At 43.5% G+C, this 16,053-nt stretch overlaps 3 protein-coding genes and 3 non-coding genes across 9 annotated transcripts in view; 1 reads left to right on the top strand and 5 right to left on the bottom strand.

Annotated features, from left to right (window-relative positions):
- The window catches only part of mrm2 (mitochondrial rRNA methyltransferase 2), a 98,693-nt gene extending 95,701 nt beyond the window's left edge, over positions 1-2,992 (bottom strand). Inside the window, exons 1-2 of one of the 2 annotated variants that reach the window (XM_049745611.2) lie at positions 2,605-2,984; positions 977-1,816 (exon numbers count right to left, since the gene is read on the bottom strand). In XM_049745611.2, the coding sequence (XP_049601568.1) occupies positions 1,383-1,816; positions 2,605-2,971 (801 nt within the window). In that variant the 5' untranslated portion in view covers positions 2,972-2,984 and the 3' untranslated portion in view covers positions 977-1,382. Of the gene's footprint in view, positions 1-976; positions 1,817-2,604 lie in introns of those variants that run through there. The other variant, XM_049745610.2, reaches the window with a different exon arrangement.
- Positions 2,993-3,081: 89 nt separating this feature from the next.
- Positions 3,082-4,590, top strand: nudt1 (nudix (nucleoside diphosphate linked moiety X)-type motif 1). Of its 3 annotated transcripts, none has more exons than XM_049745650.2 (4): positions 3,082-3,222; positions 3,296-3,451; positions 3,631-3,776; positions 3,854-4,590. In XM_049745650.2, the coding sequence occupies exons 2-4, from the start codon at positions 3,300-3,302 to the stop codon at positions 4,024-4,026; spliced, it is 471 nt and encodes a 156-aa protein (XP_049601607.1). In that variant the 5' UTR covers positions 3,082-3,222; positions 3,296-3,299; the 3' UTR covers positions 4,027-4,590. The 3 variants fall into 3 exon arrangements, with proteins under 3 accessions (XP_049601607.1, XP_068509423.1, XP_049601608.1); XM_049745651.2 differs by lacking the exon at positions 3,082-3,222 and having other exon boundaries at positions 3,349-3,451; positions 3,631-3,676; positions 3,739-3,776; XM_068653322.1 differs by having other exon boundaries at positions 3,174-3,451.
- On the bottom strand, positions 4,408-16,005 carry snx8a (sorting nexin 8a). The gene is made up of 16 exons (XM_049745511.2): positions 15,410-16,005; positions 15,187-15,340; positions 13,472-13,557; positions 9,112-9,178; positions 8,294-8,421; positions 7,786-7,918; positions 7,530-7,720; positions 7,329-7,449; positions 7,056-7,192; positions 6,860-6,940; positions 6,633-6,793; positions 6,445-6,574; positions 6,305-6,373; positions 6,095-6,244; positions 5,865-6,014; positions 4,408-5,248 (listed from the first exon to the last, which is right to left on the bottom strand). The coding sequence occupies exons 4-16, from the start codon at positions 9,146-9,148 to the stop codon at positions 5,168-5,170; spliced, it is 1,569 nt and encodes a 522-aa protein (XP_049601468.1). The 5' UTR covers positions 9,149-9,178; positions 13,472-13,557; positions 15,187-15,340; positions 15,410-16,005; the 3' UTR covers positions 4,408-5,167.
- trnae-cuc (transfer RNA glutamic acid (anticodon CUC)) lies at positions 9,912-9,983 on the bottom strand. Its single transcript has one exon. It is a non-coding gene; the product is annotated as a tRNA-Glu (tRNA).
- On the bottom strand, positions 10,065-10,136 carry trnae-cuc (transfer RNA glutamic acid (anticodon CUC)). Its single transcript has one exon. It is a non-coding gene; the product is annotated as a tRNA-Glu (tRNA).
- trnae-cuc (transfer RNA glutamic acid (anticodon CUC)) lies at positions 10,231-10,302 on the bottom strand. Its single transcript has one exon. It is a non-coding gene; the product is annotated as a tRNA-Glu (tRNA).
- Positions 16,006-16,053: the final 48 nt, after the last annotated feature.

The following is a 16,053-nucleotide window of genomic DNA, read 5'->3' as shown; positions in this document are numbered from 1 at the left end:
ATCAAAAAGTGACATTGTGACCCTTGAGCAGATCATTTCCATCAGTTCCAGTGGTGGTAAATAGTTTCCAAGGAAGCAAAAAGAGAGAGCCATTGCAAAAGAATGACTCGCATGTAGTGTCTCAAGGCAAAGCGTGCACCAGACTGCTAATATTTCCCCTTTTTGCCTGACAGCAGCCACACTTTGTGTGTGTGTGTGCCAAGCTCCTCCACTATGCTCCTTCCTTGCCATTAGTCATGCGATATGTGAGGGCTCCTCATCACTAGCTCTCAATGACAGAGGGAGATATTTCTACATGGCCGCCGGTGCCAATTATTAGCATGAGCGGTGGTGGTTAAATGTCTTTTCCGCTCCTTGCAAGGCAAACAGAAAAGTGTGAGTGCAGTACAAACACTGTGGGCCCAGCTCGGAGGTTCGGTGGTGCATATGCTTCTTGGGGAAGGGTTACATTCTAAGCCAGCGCTGCTGCAACTGTTTGCAAAGATGCAAGGCGATCGCGGCTTCTCAGTCGCTTCAACAGTGCCATCTATTGGTGAGAATGGTAAACTGCATCTACGATGTCTTCAAAAGTCGGTCTTTCCTAAAATTGGGAGTCAATATCTATATTCATTCATACATAACCACTGTACTTGTTTTTTATTTCTTTAATTGTGAAATATTGCAAGCTATTTTCCTGACTATCAAGCACACACTACCACCATTTCAATAACTTATAAAATATCAATGTCCATTTTGTTTTAATTAATTGGACTTTTTCTTAACTATTTCACATATCCATACACACAGTATGTATACTATATGCAATACTTTTATTTATAATAAATAATATAATAATTATATTTTTATTGTTTTTATTCTTTAAATCATGTTCGAAATAATAATTCATTCATTCATTCATAACTTACAGTGTGCAGTTGTATCCTAATCAATGTGGGGAAAAATATTACAGTATATAAAAACGGAAAATGAGTAACCATTTCAAATTACTTGAATCATTTTAGTTTTAATAATTACACAAAAACGATATTTCATTTTTTTTCAATCATAGCATTCAATATCATTGTTATCTGCGAATTGACAAGTGATCCAAACTGTGCCCTTTCTGGTAACAAATGTCCTACAGACATATTTTTAAAATACAAGATAATATAACGTGATTAGATGGACATGGAAACATCCTAACATGTTCAACTGGATTTGGACGATTGCACTTGATGCCAAATCTGAATCAGATCTAGAGTGACACTTGGTTTGACAAGACCATGTAAACACAAGGCACACTTGAATCAGAAATCCTTGGGACGAAAGATTCAGACAAAAGTTGTAGCCATGAAAAAAATGGCTACAACTATTTTGTCCTTTCTTGGTAGAGGTAATAAAGTCTATCCGCTGACTGATTTCCTGTAGTTTCTGGCAAGGAAATACCTCTCTGCAGAATCTTTGCGACTCGCATGTGGCTTTAAACTCCGAACACTCCCAAACGTGAGACAAAGTTTGTCCTGGAGATGATGGGCCAGGGAGCCATCCCAATATTTGCACAGCAGAGAGCCTCCGGGGCGCAAAATAGTCTTGGCCAAGTCCAGTAGTGACAAGCACAAACCCACGAGCCTCTCGTGGTCCATCTCCCGAAAGCCGCTGGCGTTGGGCGCCATGTCGCTGAGGAGGACATGAGCCCGGCCCCCAGGCAGTAAGTCGGGCAGCTTGGCGTGCGTGGCAGGGTCAGTGACGTCATGGCTTGACAGAAAGTGGGCACCATCCAGAGGTGCTACGTTTAGGAGGTCAATACCGATGACTGTACCCATGGGTGATGTTGGCTCTTTAGTTAAAACACATTGAGTCATCTATCTTTAGGTGGATATGCATACAAGCAAGGCACAGCATGCAAAATATTCTATTTTTAAACTAGCGATTCACTTTCAATGGAAGTTTGGTACGAGTGGGCAAACTCTAATTGTGTGCAACAGAGATGGGGACTCGAGTCACTGTGACTTGGACTCGAGTCGCTGTTTTGATGACTTGTGACTTGACAAAAAATAAAAAAACTTGAGACTCGACTTGGAAGTTAAAGACTCAGGACTTCACTTGAGACACGATGACTTGAATGACTTCAGTGTTATTTAGTTTATGTTTTCAGTTTGAATATATAATTAATCATACATTTAATAAAATAATATCGATAACACGGTAGGAGCGCAAGTAAGATCAGATTCTGCAGGTAAAACTGCAATAATAAGGTGACTTGACTTGGACTTGACTGGACCTATTTAAGGACTTGACTTGACATAATCTGTGACTTGACTTGCCCAAGAAAAAAATGACTTGGGGCTTAAACTTGAGACTTTAAGGTTAAGACTTGAGACTTACTTGAGACTTGCACATGTGTGACTTGGTCCCATCTCTGGTGTGCAAAACAATCACTGCCTTAGTAGTACTGTTCAGTCATATTCAACATTTTTTTGTTTTTACATTTTGTGTAGTTTTCCAGACCTTTCTCGTAATCATTGGAAAGTTTTGATGTACAGTTTATAAGCAGGCAAGGTTATTTCATGCCAAACTAAACAACGAAGGCTTCATGTAATTAACAATCCCCAACAATGAACTCACCTGTCCCCGCTGAATTGACCCGGTGCACGGCCACCTGGCTCCAGGCTCCGGGCGCCGCCCCGCAGTCCACCACGCCGATTCCCGGCTGCAACAGGCGGAATTTGTCATCAATCTCCAGCAACTTGAAGGCGCTCCGGCAGCGAAAGTTTAGAGCGTGTGAAGCTTTGACGTAAGGGTCGTTCGCCTGACGAGCGAGCCACCTATGCTCCGCGTTGCTTTTCTTTTTCGGGAGACGACACGATAAATGGAAAAACCTACGGTGGATAAGATAAAACATGTTTTGAAGGACAAATGTGAATGACAGCTTGTGTTGACAGAAAGCGTGTTGAACCGCGCATGTCTCAACTTTCAATTGAATGGCGTGCATCGGCTATATGTGTCCTCTGAAACAAAGTTTCCACGAACCCATATTTGCTTGCTTAAAATTGACAATAACCCCGTTTTATAGGCGTTTATGTTTTCCATCAATACAACGTATAAGTGGTGGTTCATTTTCTGTTTGGGTTGGGTATAATTGAGGCTCTGAATTGTTTAAACGTAGAAACCCATCGTGTTTGTTTCTGGTCGGTTATATTTCCGAGTGACACATTCCTCGTTTGCTGGACCGAAACAAAACAGGTGATGTTTTAAGTAGTGACACAAGTTGTACGTTTTGGTTGATGTAATTGATCGATTCCTTTCTTGAGACAAGAGGGATGTTGAGTTCCAAGCTGCTGACTCTGGTTCTGGTGGTCCAGCCTGGCCGGGTGCTACTGGGCATGAAGAAGCGAGGGTTTGGGGCTGGGAGGTGGAATGGTTTTGGTGGGAAAGTCCAAAGTGGAGAAACTGTCGAGGAAGGAGCAAGGAGGTATGTTTATTTTGGATAGATGGGGATGTTTGCATGGACACTATAAACATGCAACACATGTAGACAGACAATATGAATGTACTGACAGGCATATATTCTTTATCCTCTTCTAAAAGATTGCTCTTGCTGCATATTACTGGGTCTGTTGCAAGACACCAATGTTTCTTTTTTTGGTTCAGGGAACTCCTTGAAGAAAGCGGCCTCACAGTGGACACGCTGGAAAAGGTGGGAAACATCAAATTTGAAATGGTCAGTGATGCGCAGCTGCTCGACGTCCATATTTTTAGGGCCGACTCGTACAATGGAGAGCCAACGGAAACGGAAGGTACTTTTCCACATCACCAGTTTCATGAAACATTTCATTTGGATCAGTAATCAAATGTTCACTTTCTCATGCCATAGAAATGAGACCTCGCTGGTTCGACTCTGACAAAATCCCTTTTGAGCAAATGTGGCCCGACGACAAGCTGTGGTTCCCGCTGCTGCTGCAGAAGAAGAAATTTGTGGGCAACGTTCAGTTCCAAGGCCACGACGTTATTCTAAGCTACAAGCTGGACGAGGTGGATGAGCTGTGAGATGATGGGAAGCTGTGTGGGAGGTGTCATTCCTCAGTGCCTGCTGTTCAGAGAAGACCGAGGTGCTGATGTGGAAAATAGCGTCTTCTAGAAGTTGCCTTTGCCATTACTGGAAAAATATGAATACTGGTAAAATGCCAAAAAATATTGGACCAAAATATAGTATAATAGCACAATTAGGGGTGAGCATATAGTTTGTCAATTGTCTACTTGTTTACAGCAAATTTACTTATTTGGGGAAATTTAACCTGTCATTTTTGCACACAGCACGCATTTGGCGCCATCTAGTGACTGGTTGTTGCCGAGCACTATTATCATCGTCCTTTTTGATAGCAAAAGTCACATAACGGTTCGTTAGTAATGTGTAAAAATACAAATCTGGCATTTTCCTTCATTTTATTGTTTAACACAGCAAAATATCGACAGATTCATCAGTCATCTCTGATTTCCTATAAAATGCCACCATAAATTGTGCAGTATTGTTTGTAAGATGTGCAAATCACTTTCTACAAGGTGTCAATTTTTTATAAGAATAAAAAAAAGTGTTCCAAAACAGCTTTGAAACTGGTTTCACCTGCTTTGTGGGATTTCTACTATCCATATTGCACATCTGGAGTGTCATCAAAAGCTCAGCTCGTGTTGTAAGTGTATTGTGGCGCTTTAAATTAGCTTATGAAACAAAGCACGTGGTTGAGTCGTCATGTCAACAATGAACAACTGCAAAAAACAAGACAGCAAAAAAAAAGAGCACGGCAATAAAGACGTGTATCATCTGTATCAAAAATCTGAGATTAAAAATAAACACGATTCCCAGGATTTAAATAACGTAAAATATACTCAATTTTTTTTGCCCCTCCACTTCTTACGCAATAACTTATGAACATAAAGGGCAAGAATGTCCGCTGTGCTAACTTGGTCCCCTTTACAGCCTGGAGATTTACTCCCTAGTTGGCAGTAAAAGTTAATTTGGACACGCTAATACTTGTTGACAACCAAAATGTCGAAAGGCCAAAACTAATAGATTCAAACAGTGAGTGGTTGTAAACGCCACTTGAACTAAACGTAATGTGCGCTGTGCAGTAGGGAAAATGGTCTTTTTTTGTCTTCCAGTTTCGTCCTTGCGTCACGACAGATCCATTTGCTAAAGCGCAGGTTTGGAGCCGTTGTTCTCACTCAAGAGAGAGCGGAATTTTGGTTGCAGTTCATTCCACACTGTGCCCATCTGGAAAGACAGGCATATCTTATTTCTCTGAATCTTAAAATTGAAAAAAAATAAAATAAAATTACTTCCTTTGACAACCCAAGCTAATTTTATCTCCTTTCCATCACAAATAGCCAATCCTTCAACGTAACCATTTCAATTACCGTATTTTCCGGACTATAAGGCGCACCTTCAATGAATGGCCCATTTTAAAACGTTGTCCTTATATAAGGCGCACCGGACTATAAGGCGCACCGTTAATGCATCATGTCAGATTTTTAATCCAAATCAAATCATTCTCCATTTTATCTTTTTTATTTCAACTTCAAACGCAACAAATTACTTTATAATCACAAAATAATGCTCCATAGTCTTTTTGATTCATGGTCTTCAGCGGGCCACTTATGATTGATTTCATGACACAATGCTTCAGGCCAGTTTAAATTTAAGAATTTGGTCCATATATAAGGTGCACTGTCGGCTTTTGAGAACATTTTAGGTTTTTAGGTACGCCTTATAGTCCGGAAAATACGGTACATCTCTCTGCAGACTGTGTTTTGGTGCCACCTTGTGGTGGTTAAAAGTTTGTTTTCCAAATAGCTGGGCATAGCTTCAAAATAAAATAGCAAAGCGTTACCTCTCGATGTCCTTGCACCTGCGAGTCCACAAAGGCTCTCAAAATGTGTGCCGTGATGGGCAGATAGGTGAAGATGAGTTGCGTCTCTTGGTGAAGGCAGAAGAGCGAAAAGTAGTTACGCAACTCCATGGTCTGCAAGGCGTTCTCTTGCTAGGAACGCAATCAAGGGAAAACAACAAAAACATGAGCGTCCTTGATGCACTCGGTTCATGAGCACGTTCGACTCCTACCTGAACGATCCGCGATTCCAGCTGCTCTACCAACACGTGCTCTTTACTTTGCACCGTGTTGGTCATCATCTGCCTTCTCATCACGCCGTACTTGTGTAGCGCCCGCTGATGCTCGTGAAGCACGCCCTTCTCGTGGCGCTCGCACAGGTCCTGGAGAGCAAGCGATTTTATTTTCAATGCCCGATCAGCAACGCGGAAGAAAGCACCTACTTTGTACGACTGCAGCAAGTCCAGGAAAAGATTGAGTTGTTCCACCACGTCGTCATCTTCCCGTCGGCCCTGAGGGCGTTACGCGAGACGCCGTTAATTTTCGATTGCCGCAATGAGATCGGGGGAAGACCGAGTCGCACCTGCTGAGCCGCTTTATCCGAGAGCACGGCGAACTCCACCGAGAGACTTTTGAGGGAGTGACACAGACGGCTCCACGTGCTCTGCGACGATGCCAACGACGGGAGCGACGACGTGTCCGAGCTCAACGTGCTGACGACGGAGTTGACTTGAGTACAAGCGGGGAATATTTCATTTTGTAACCAAATACCTGATCTCCCTGCCGAACATGAGGAGGTCATTGGCGTTGCCCTTGGAACGCTCGGCGATCCTCTCGGCGTGCTCGCGCAGTTTGGTGAAGTTGTTGTAGATGTTCTTGATGAGTTCTCTGCTCACGGTGAACTGCACCTGGATGTCGGCGGGGAGGAATTCCTGGCGAAAAAGCGGCAACAGTGAGAGCTTCTCAGAGTCGACTGGAAGTTGATCAAATTTACAAACCTTTGCCACGGTTGCGTATCTGTTGGTTATGAACTCGTCGCCAGTTTTTTTGTAAGCGTCACGCAGCCTAATCTGGACATCCTGTTTGCAAAGTGGGTTGAAAAGGGGAGGCAATGAATAACTGGAAGTTGCCGTGGCGATATCACTCCTCGCTTTGCCGAGGCAGCATGTTTGCACAAAGGAAAAAAAGGCATACAGAGCCGCTGAAGGTCAAGAAGGTCTTGACCAGCTCGTCCTCTGAGAAGAAAGGATGCAGCGCCACCAAGTTGAGGAACCTCCCCAGCGCTCGCCTCCTGGCCTCGATGAAATCCCGCTCGGAAAACGACATCAGGACTGCGGCAAAAGACTTTCGATTACATCGCAAGTCTCAGCGAGGGAAGGAAAACCAGGTTCCGTCGCACTCAAACTGTCAAGATCTGCATCCTGTTTTGATGAAGGCGGAATGTGGAGCGTCGAGGCGAGCTTGTACCTCCTTTGAGCATTCTTTTGGGCGGAAGCGAAGGCACCACTCTGTAGGCGAATCTCTGAAGCAGGATCTCGTGGAAGACGTCAAAGTCACTGTAGCGCCGGTAAACGGACATTTTGTAACGCTGAGGGAAAAAAGGTCAAATTAGGCAATGTTTTTTTTTTTTTTAAAGTTCATCTGCCGTGATTGGACGCTCCTCCTCACCAGGCTTGTGATCATGTACTCCACATGCTTGAGAAACAGGCCTTTCTTCTCCGGTATGAGCTCCACCTTGACCGCGTCTCTCTTCAGCAGCCTGTCCAGGTCCAGGGACAGCGTCAGCGCGTCTCGCTGAGCCGGCTGCATCCTCAGCGTGCGCAACTCACACGGCTCCCCCAGCTGAGGCTTGGGGACCTCTGCAACAGAAGCGTGACCCAACGACTCGATCGACTAAACATTGACTTTTCAAACGCTTATCTACCTTGAATGTAGCTCTCCAGGACTTTGGGACTCGGTTGCTTCCCTTGTTGGGCGACGGCGATTAAAGCGAGCGCTTTGTAAAATGCCAACTTGCTCAAGAATCCATCGGCGGCTGTGTAAACGTTTTCTGCAATCTGGCGGGGTCAAACAAAGACGGTTAGGCGACAAAACGAATCAGCGTCACACAAGTCCGCCAATCTAAATTTAACTGTGGTTTGCATTCCGTCTGTGCAGGAATGGACACAAAGCCACAAAGCTTCTGTAAAGCCGCAAAAATAAAGGTTTCAGTTTGAATCTGTTATTTTTGTCTTTGTATTAAAAGGCTACACACCCCTGTTTGAATGTTTTTCTATTTCCAACTTCTCGATTCATAAGGGAGGTCTTTCATGTGACTCACCTGACATGTCATCACAAACAAACATGTGACATCATCTGATATTCATCAAATCCATCATTTCAACAAACAATTAGCATCGTGCGTTTTTGCGTCAAAATTGGAAACACCTCACCTGGGTTTGAACTGCCTTGGAGAGTTTGGTACTTTCAAGCAACCTTTGAAACACTTCAACCTGAACCTTCTCATCGTTCTGGCAGCAGACGGCTTCGTGCACTTCTCGGTAGTAGGCAGGAACTGAGCCTGGAGAGGAACAATTTATCAATTTGTTTTTGGAACTGCGTGACCTCTTAGGGTGGCATTCACAATTTAGGTTTCAAAGAACCAAACAAGCATGTTTTGGGAGTGTGGGAGGAAGCCAGCATTTCCCGGGAAAGAAAGATGACAACATGCAGATTCCACAGCTCAGTCCTGAGTGGTAGACATGCTAACCACTCCATCACCATGTTGCCACAATCTGCACGCTCATCAAAAAACATTTCACGACTCACCATGTGACAGTTGTGACTTTTATGATCAGCCTTTACATGTCAGCTCAAATTATTTCACTTTCATTTACTCATATCAAATCATATATCTTGCAGTTGGCTATTTTTGTAATATACAATAGCCTCAAAAATCAATTAATTAATTGGCATTATTAGGGTAATTCTCTGTTTCAGCGCACCAAATTAACGTCAACTTTTAAGAAAACTGCATCAAATCTTCATCGGTTTGACACGTTTTGTACGTAACATGCAGGTGGAACGAAAATACAAGTTCAAAACACAGAGTTGTCATCGGTTACTTGAACGGTGTGAACACACGACCAACAGAATCGTTTTAGCTAACTTTACGCTTGATCTACGCACGCAGCAAAGGGAAAGAAAAAGTTTATGATTTGCAAAACAGCGCAGAGGAAAGCGATGGGGGCGAGAAATGCACATACTGTACCTTCATTGATCTCTTCGGCCATGGCTCGGACTGTCATGTGAGCTCAAGAGCACCTCCATGTGATTTCCTGCAGAAACGAAAAAACAAGTCATTTATTTCTTAAAGTTGTAGGAGGCTGCCTCTGGTGTAAAGTCCAGAGGACAAATGGCCACTATAAAGTCCGGCTGACAGTTTAACGTGATAAACGTTTTATGATGTTTTAAACGGGGCTAGATTAAAGCGTTTGTAGCTATAATACATGCAATCGTATTCATTTCATGTGAACGAGCTTTGCAATATGCCATCATCTTTAATAATGGTGGATTTAGTTAGTACTCTTTATTTCTGTCCTTGTTTTGTCTACTTATTGTTCTTTTTTAACTTTTTTTTTTGTTTTCTGTGTTTTTTATTTCCTTAATTTAATTTCCACAACGGTCTTTTTTGGGCATTTTCCGACGGTTCCTGAATCTATCACCACACCGCAATGCGATAAATTACCTCTAGACGGCGCTAAAAGCATTCATCATTGAGCTGGTTTGACCCGGGTGGCCCGATAGTGTCTTTACAATAATGCAACAAAGATTTGTTCAAGTTGGGTTGTCAAGAAAGCTGAGATGTTTGTAAACGTCCCAATTACTTACAACTCATATTTAGTACTGAATATATATTAGGAAGATGGAGGAAGTCAAGTTACTCAGATTAATACTATACGTTTATACTTACTAGCCGTTGCGTGTATGATATTATTTCTTGCCTTATGGACATCAAATACAATTTTACCTTAGAAACGCTACAAATAGCGAGGAAATCAAAAGACAACGTTCCCTGACCGGGAATCGAACCCGGGCGGCGGCGGTGAGAGCGCCGAATCCTAACCACTAGACCACCAGGGAAGGTGGTCCAGGTTATAAATTGTTTTATTGACGTCAGATAAAACTGTACCACTGAACGAAGTGAGGAAATCAAAATGTAAGTTCCCTGACCGGGAATCGAACCCGGGCCGCGGCGGTGAGAGCGCCGAATCCTAACCACTAGACCACCAGGGAAACTGAATGTGCCGACAAACTGTTTTGTTTACATCAGATAAAACTGTTCCATGGACCAACTAACTACATAAAGCGAGGAAATCAAAAGACTGCGTTCCCTGACCGGGAATCGAACCCGGGCCGCGGCGGTGAGAGCGCCGAATCCTAACCACTAGACCACCAGGGAAACTGATGAAGCGGGTGAACTCTTGACTTTTAAAACTGAAAAACTTGTTCTCATGGTAAATTATTTCCTCTATTTTATGAACCCCTTAACCTCATCATGTATGGTCTTTCAATCTATTTCATCTCATGTAGAATGCCCTCATAATCGAACGACTTGGCCATAACTTACAGTTCTCACAATGAACACACGAGGGAACTAGAGCACCTTTTTAAATTTAAAGCTCAAGTTTCAAGTATCGACCTTTCGGTTCGGAAAAAGGAAAGGGTGGATAAACAGCACGACACTGAAAACACATTAATAACATACGGCATTGGATGAAATAGAAGTCCAAACAAATCACTTTTACATTGTTGATATTTTGACCATTTCTAATTTTCATTCAAATATTCTCGAAATACCAACATTTGTTTTTATTTGTTTTTAGGAGCTGTTGATCATTTATAGAATAAAATAAATATAAATTTTACATAAACGTATACCCATAAATGATTAAATTGGAGCAACTCTTAAACTTAGTTTTCTGAATTGTTCAATTAAAACCTCTGTTTGAGCTGTAAATAACTGAACCCTACATGTGAAAATAAACGGATTAAACTGGCATGAAATGTTATTTCCAAGATGCAGGTCAGCATTGTTAATGCGTCACTTGTCCGCTTTTGTTGTCTTTTAAATGCCTATGTGTTGTGTTGTGCTTAGGGCACACTGCCTGTGACCACGTGACCTCCTTTCTATTGTGCACGCTGACTGACAAGCGTGCCGAGGCACAATAAAGTCTGGGCTGCCGATAAGCACATGCAAATGCTTCAGTAAGCAACACATGTTAATTGCATGTGCTAAACGCATTATTTGTGTGTGGATCGGGCGAATAATTGAAAGTAAGTTCCAAAAATAAACCTGCCTGTAGGTGACATTGTGAAAATACTGTGCTAATGATGGCTTGAGAAAGTAGTTAAGTTCAGCTATGTTTGTGCTCATAATGGCCACTTCCGCTTCTTCCAGGAAAATATTGACTTAAAGTGTAATGTTTTGGCTACACACTGCTCTTGTACTCGGGGGTTTTCCTGGCGCGGGAGGTTGGGAGGTCTCCAAATAACGGACAACTCAGCATGCCGCACGAACACATCCTCCCACAGAGTATTTGCTCGAGGGCAAAGGTCCGGTTGCCCTCCCTCAAAACATGTCTTCATAAATGCAAGACGTTATTGTTTCAACTATTTGTTTGCATAGCTGCAGCTTATCAGCGAGTTTTTGTGGGGGTGTTTCTCAGCACAGGCTGGACGTGCTTCGATGATGTACCTAATCTTTTGTCTACTTTAACGGACCAACATTCCACTGGGCAGTCAACGTGCTATCACTCAATCATGTGGCGTGTTAGCTTAGCATTCCCGCTAACGCCCCAGCATGCTCCAAATGCAAAGGGGTGAGCCCATGCGGAGCGCTATCAAAACACGGGCCTTCTGTAGGCCCAGCAGGGGTCAGGGGTTTGAGATTAGGGCCATCGAGGTGGCAAGTGGGGTCGTAACTCCACATCTGGACTTGTCATCATCATTTCTCCTTTTTTTTTCTTCTGCCTGACGACGAAAAGTCCACTGATGCAAACACACACACGTACATACGCGAAGTATTCTAACTCAGCGTGTCAAGATCTATGCATGAGGGGTCAAAAGGTGCCAGTCACGGTTATCGGGTCTTAACTGATTTAAAATGCTTCTCCAGATGTCTGCATTACTCTTATTAGATCACATTTCGGATTCGTAAAAAGCTGACGAGACGGCAAAATAATCAAATGGGCAGAATTCAAAATCAAACACCACATTGGTGGCTGGTTTTATTTTTATTTACTGTGATAATCGCTATAGCGCCCCCTAGCCCCTAGCCATCGCTAGTTGCTGATAAATTAGTTTCATGATTTTCCAGTTCAGTCACACTCATTAACTGACCCAAACTTCACTTGCAGCCCTGACCCCTGACCTGAAACCCTAACCACAAGCCTAACTCGGTGGGTTGCGCCTGCCACTCAACAACCCAATCCCGACATTCTTCCACTAAAATTCCAGCAAACAAAAAAACGTCCCCAATTCTGCTAGCAGTGCTTCTTTGTTGCCCTTGTTTCACCTTTGCGCTAATATTTAAAAGTGTGACAAAGTGTCTCATGAAAGGTAACAGAAGAAACCCCAAAGAAATGCCCGGCAGCAACAGAACAAGTTTGTGCCAGCGCGCTGAGCGGGAATTCGGGCCGGCAGATGGTGGGGCCGAGGCCCCCCGAGGGCCCTGAGGCAACGCTACACCCTGGGACCCAGATACCTAATCAGAGCCATTGAGTCGCTCACCTGCTGCTCGAGCCACTCACAATGTTATCTCATCTCCCTGACCTATTGTGGGCTCCCGTCGGCGGTAATGACAAGCCAGGGGAGCCACTGGCCGGCTGTCCCCGGAGAGTGGCGGGATCATGGGAAACGCCGTCGTAATCCATCCCCGCGTCTTTCGCCGCCTTGCCCGGATCGTGTTTCTCCTGCTTCTGTGCGCTTTGATTTAAAGGCGGCTTATGGATGTTTTTGCATGAGAACATTGACGGTTTGAGATGGGAGGCGATAATCGGCGTGCTTGTAATTGAGCAAATCCAATTAACCCGATCGGAGCTGTATGCGAGTCCTTTTCGAATATTCCAGTTAACGGATTACAGTGAAATCTAATTTATCATGGGGCAGATGTTCCAGAACACAGATCTATACAATTAACACCGATGCTGATTACGATATTTGGCAGGATAGAATTCTCATAACCAATCAATGGTCTGATTAATTAAAAAAACATCCCAGAAAGCAAATGGTAGAGTTGAATAAAACCAAATACTTTTTTTTTTTTTTTTTTTTACCCTTAAAGGCCACCCTAAGTGTAAAGGGAGACATTTTAGAACCATTCCTCAATTCCGGAAATCAAATATTAGATCCAAGTCATCCATCTATCCCATATGTTTATTTTTACAATGGAGCCAGATACTTTTTGAACCTTACTTTACTGTTTCGTTTATGTTTCATGCGCTATTGTTGTTGGGTCACAAAGGGGAGGAAGTTGAATGGTCACAATGATAGAATGCTGGGGGGAAAAAAAAGACAATCTTCCTGTTTGGCCACAAAGAGCGAACAAGATGAAAAGGAAAGGACCTCACCTCATCACTGTCATTTGGTTCCCTTTGTAGTCGCACTATCAGTGAGGAAGGTAAAGGTGACGTTCCGTGTCAGTGCAGAAGCTTGACTGTGTGCAAAAAAATGCAACATAATTACACAAAGATGCTTATTCATTGTAAAAATAGAGCAAATCCACCATGAAAATTCCTTTTGATTTGAGAGCGAGGAACAAATGACGCCTTGAAATTCAACCAAAACCAACTCAGAGTGATCTCAGAGCCCTCCATGGTGGTCGTAGCCCCGGTTGACCCGAGAGATGTTCGCTGATAACCCTGTGTGCGCCATTGTGCGCCTGGCAACCAGAGCGGTCGGTCCTGTTTGTGTCAAACATGATACAGATAACGACCATTCCCAAACATTCCCGAAAGAAGAAAAAACAAAGCATAAATTCCCATTGGAAGTCATACAAGTAAATCTTATCTTCAAAAGAGATAGCATCTCAGTTAAAACAGAGGGATGCAAATACGATAAATAAACACAGGCATATATTTTTTATCCTCTACAAAGAGCGATGAATTTAAATAAAAAGGTTTAACTTGTAAATTCTTCACATTCTATTTCATTTAATCAGTTTAATGAGTATTAAATAGCATAAAATATTCGGAACAGTTCTGGCTACGTGTTTTATGCTACTAGCTGAACATGCTAACGCGCGAGCTAGCAGTTCCCTGCACGTTTGATCTTTAGAAATAAAAACACTGTGGGTTTTTGTTTCAAGTCACACACGCATTGATTTTAGCTCCTAACGTGACCAGATGTTCACAACATAGATGCTTTTTCATTTTCGCAACAGCGCTGCGGGAATAAATCAACCTTGCTTTAAGCACATCTCTTATCGAGGCATCTACTTGTTTGCTTTTCATTCAAAGTGGAAAAAACAAAGGGGACTGATTTAATGAGACACGCATGGAATAAAGGAGGGAGTGTGTGTGTGGGTGGGGGGGTCAAATCAAAGTTGCTCTGTCGCATCCTCGCCCAGCATAAACATCACAGCAGAGTCAACTTCCTCTGCTCGCTCTGCTGCGCACACTTCCTGAGGGGATCCAGCCACGGCATCACATTGCACGCCATCCTCGGTCAAAGCTTCCATCATCTGCAACATCTTCATGTACTGCTTTTATTTTGGTCACAGACGCAAGAACGCGGGTCCAGTGGAAAAATATGGCACTTAAGGCTACAACTGAAGATGTCATCGGAGAGCGGACGGGGAGTGTAGGAACAGTAGATACATGAGAGTTTTTGCAGCCCCCGACGAGTCCCACCCTGGGAGGCCAGAGAGGAAGCAGAGCAGCTGGAGGTCAAAGTTGGCTGGCTCTGTTCGGAGTTACTGTTTGTCCTTGTATTATTCTAGTCGACGCCAACACACTAAAAAGATCTTGACCTTGGAGAGATTCCAAGAACTCTTCGCAACCAGGACTTTGTTTGTCCCCTTAAGGAGATGATGACGGGAACAAAACTTGTGCAAGAATAGCATTAACAAAACTATGCTTTTTAATATGTGGCATGAAGGAATCCCCAATAATTTGCAATCAGCCCTGACGTTATTGGGTACACGGAAAGATTCTCTCTGGGCTTCAGGACCGATGATTCAGTTATCAAAATTTATGCCAAGAGAGCATGCAGAAATTAAAATGAAAAGGACCTACAATTGAACCTTGAGGGACACCATGGCCAAGTTACACATAAATGCATGTACCTTATAAAGTGGTCGGGAAGTGAAGCCCCATGATGCTTTTTCCATCACAAGCGAGGCAAGTTCTGCTCCTCACAGACGTCAGGGAGTCTTCCTGGAGATGTCCAATTCAGGTCAGAGACAGTGACCCGGGAAGTCGGGAGCTTTTCCGTCAATACTGCAGAGACAAAGAGGAGTCAGGGAGGATGGCGAACTGTTTTCCTGCTTCTGTTATTTTGATACGTACCTGTTTTGCTTTCTGATGAGGCTGTTTGTACTGGCTCGTGACCATACCTGCATTTTCGTTTTTGGCAACAATGGCTTCAGCGGCTTTGTCGGTCATTAGTGACTACTACACGTGACAGGACACAACATTAGGTACACTTCAAGTGACCGTTTGTTCCCCATCATGCTTTGTGTGTTCCTCCTTCATCTTCCTCCATAACAGCTCAGCCAAGACACGACGGGCATCAAGATGCATATCTAATGGTGACCTTACTAAAGTTCAAGAGTTTTCCACATTCTGCCACTCCAAAAAGCCCTCACATCTTGACCCGGGGTTCTGACCCGCCTAATGTTATACAAAGCATCCATCACGGGCCAAGAGGTGAGCCTCTGACCTGGCAGCATTGTCGCAACGGTGCTTTGTGGTTGATCCAAGAACCCTCAGAGGGAAGGACAATGAGGCTTTCACAACAAAAGAAGACTGGGTGCTATTGTGTTTGGAGCCTCTCAAAACAAGTCTCCCTAGGCCATCCTGGACAAACTTCCCAATGTGACGGTTTTCTCAGTAGACGAATGCAGATAAACAGGCATTTTGGCTGATAAGCAAGAAAAAAAGAATTAAAAGGAAAGAAATTATGGTTTTCTTGGAGGGGGGGGGTGGGTAGT

The sequence above is a fragment of the Syngnathus scovelli genome, chromosome 16, assembly GCF_024217435.2.
Source record: "Syngnathus scovelli strain Florida chromosome 16, RoL_Ssco_1.2, whole genome shotgun sequence".
Lineage (NCBI taxonomy): Eukaryota > Metazoa > Chordata > Actinopteri > Syngnathiformes > Syngnathidae > Syngnathus > Syngnathus scovelli.
This window is presented reverse-complemented; position numbering and strand designations above follow the sequence as displayed.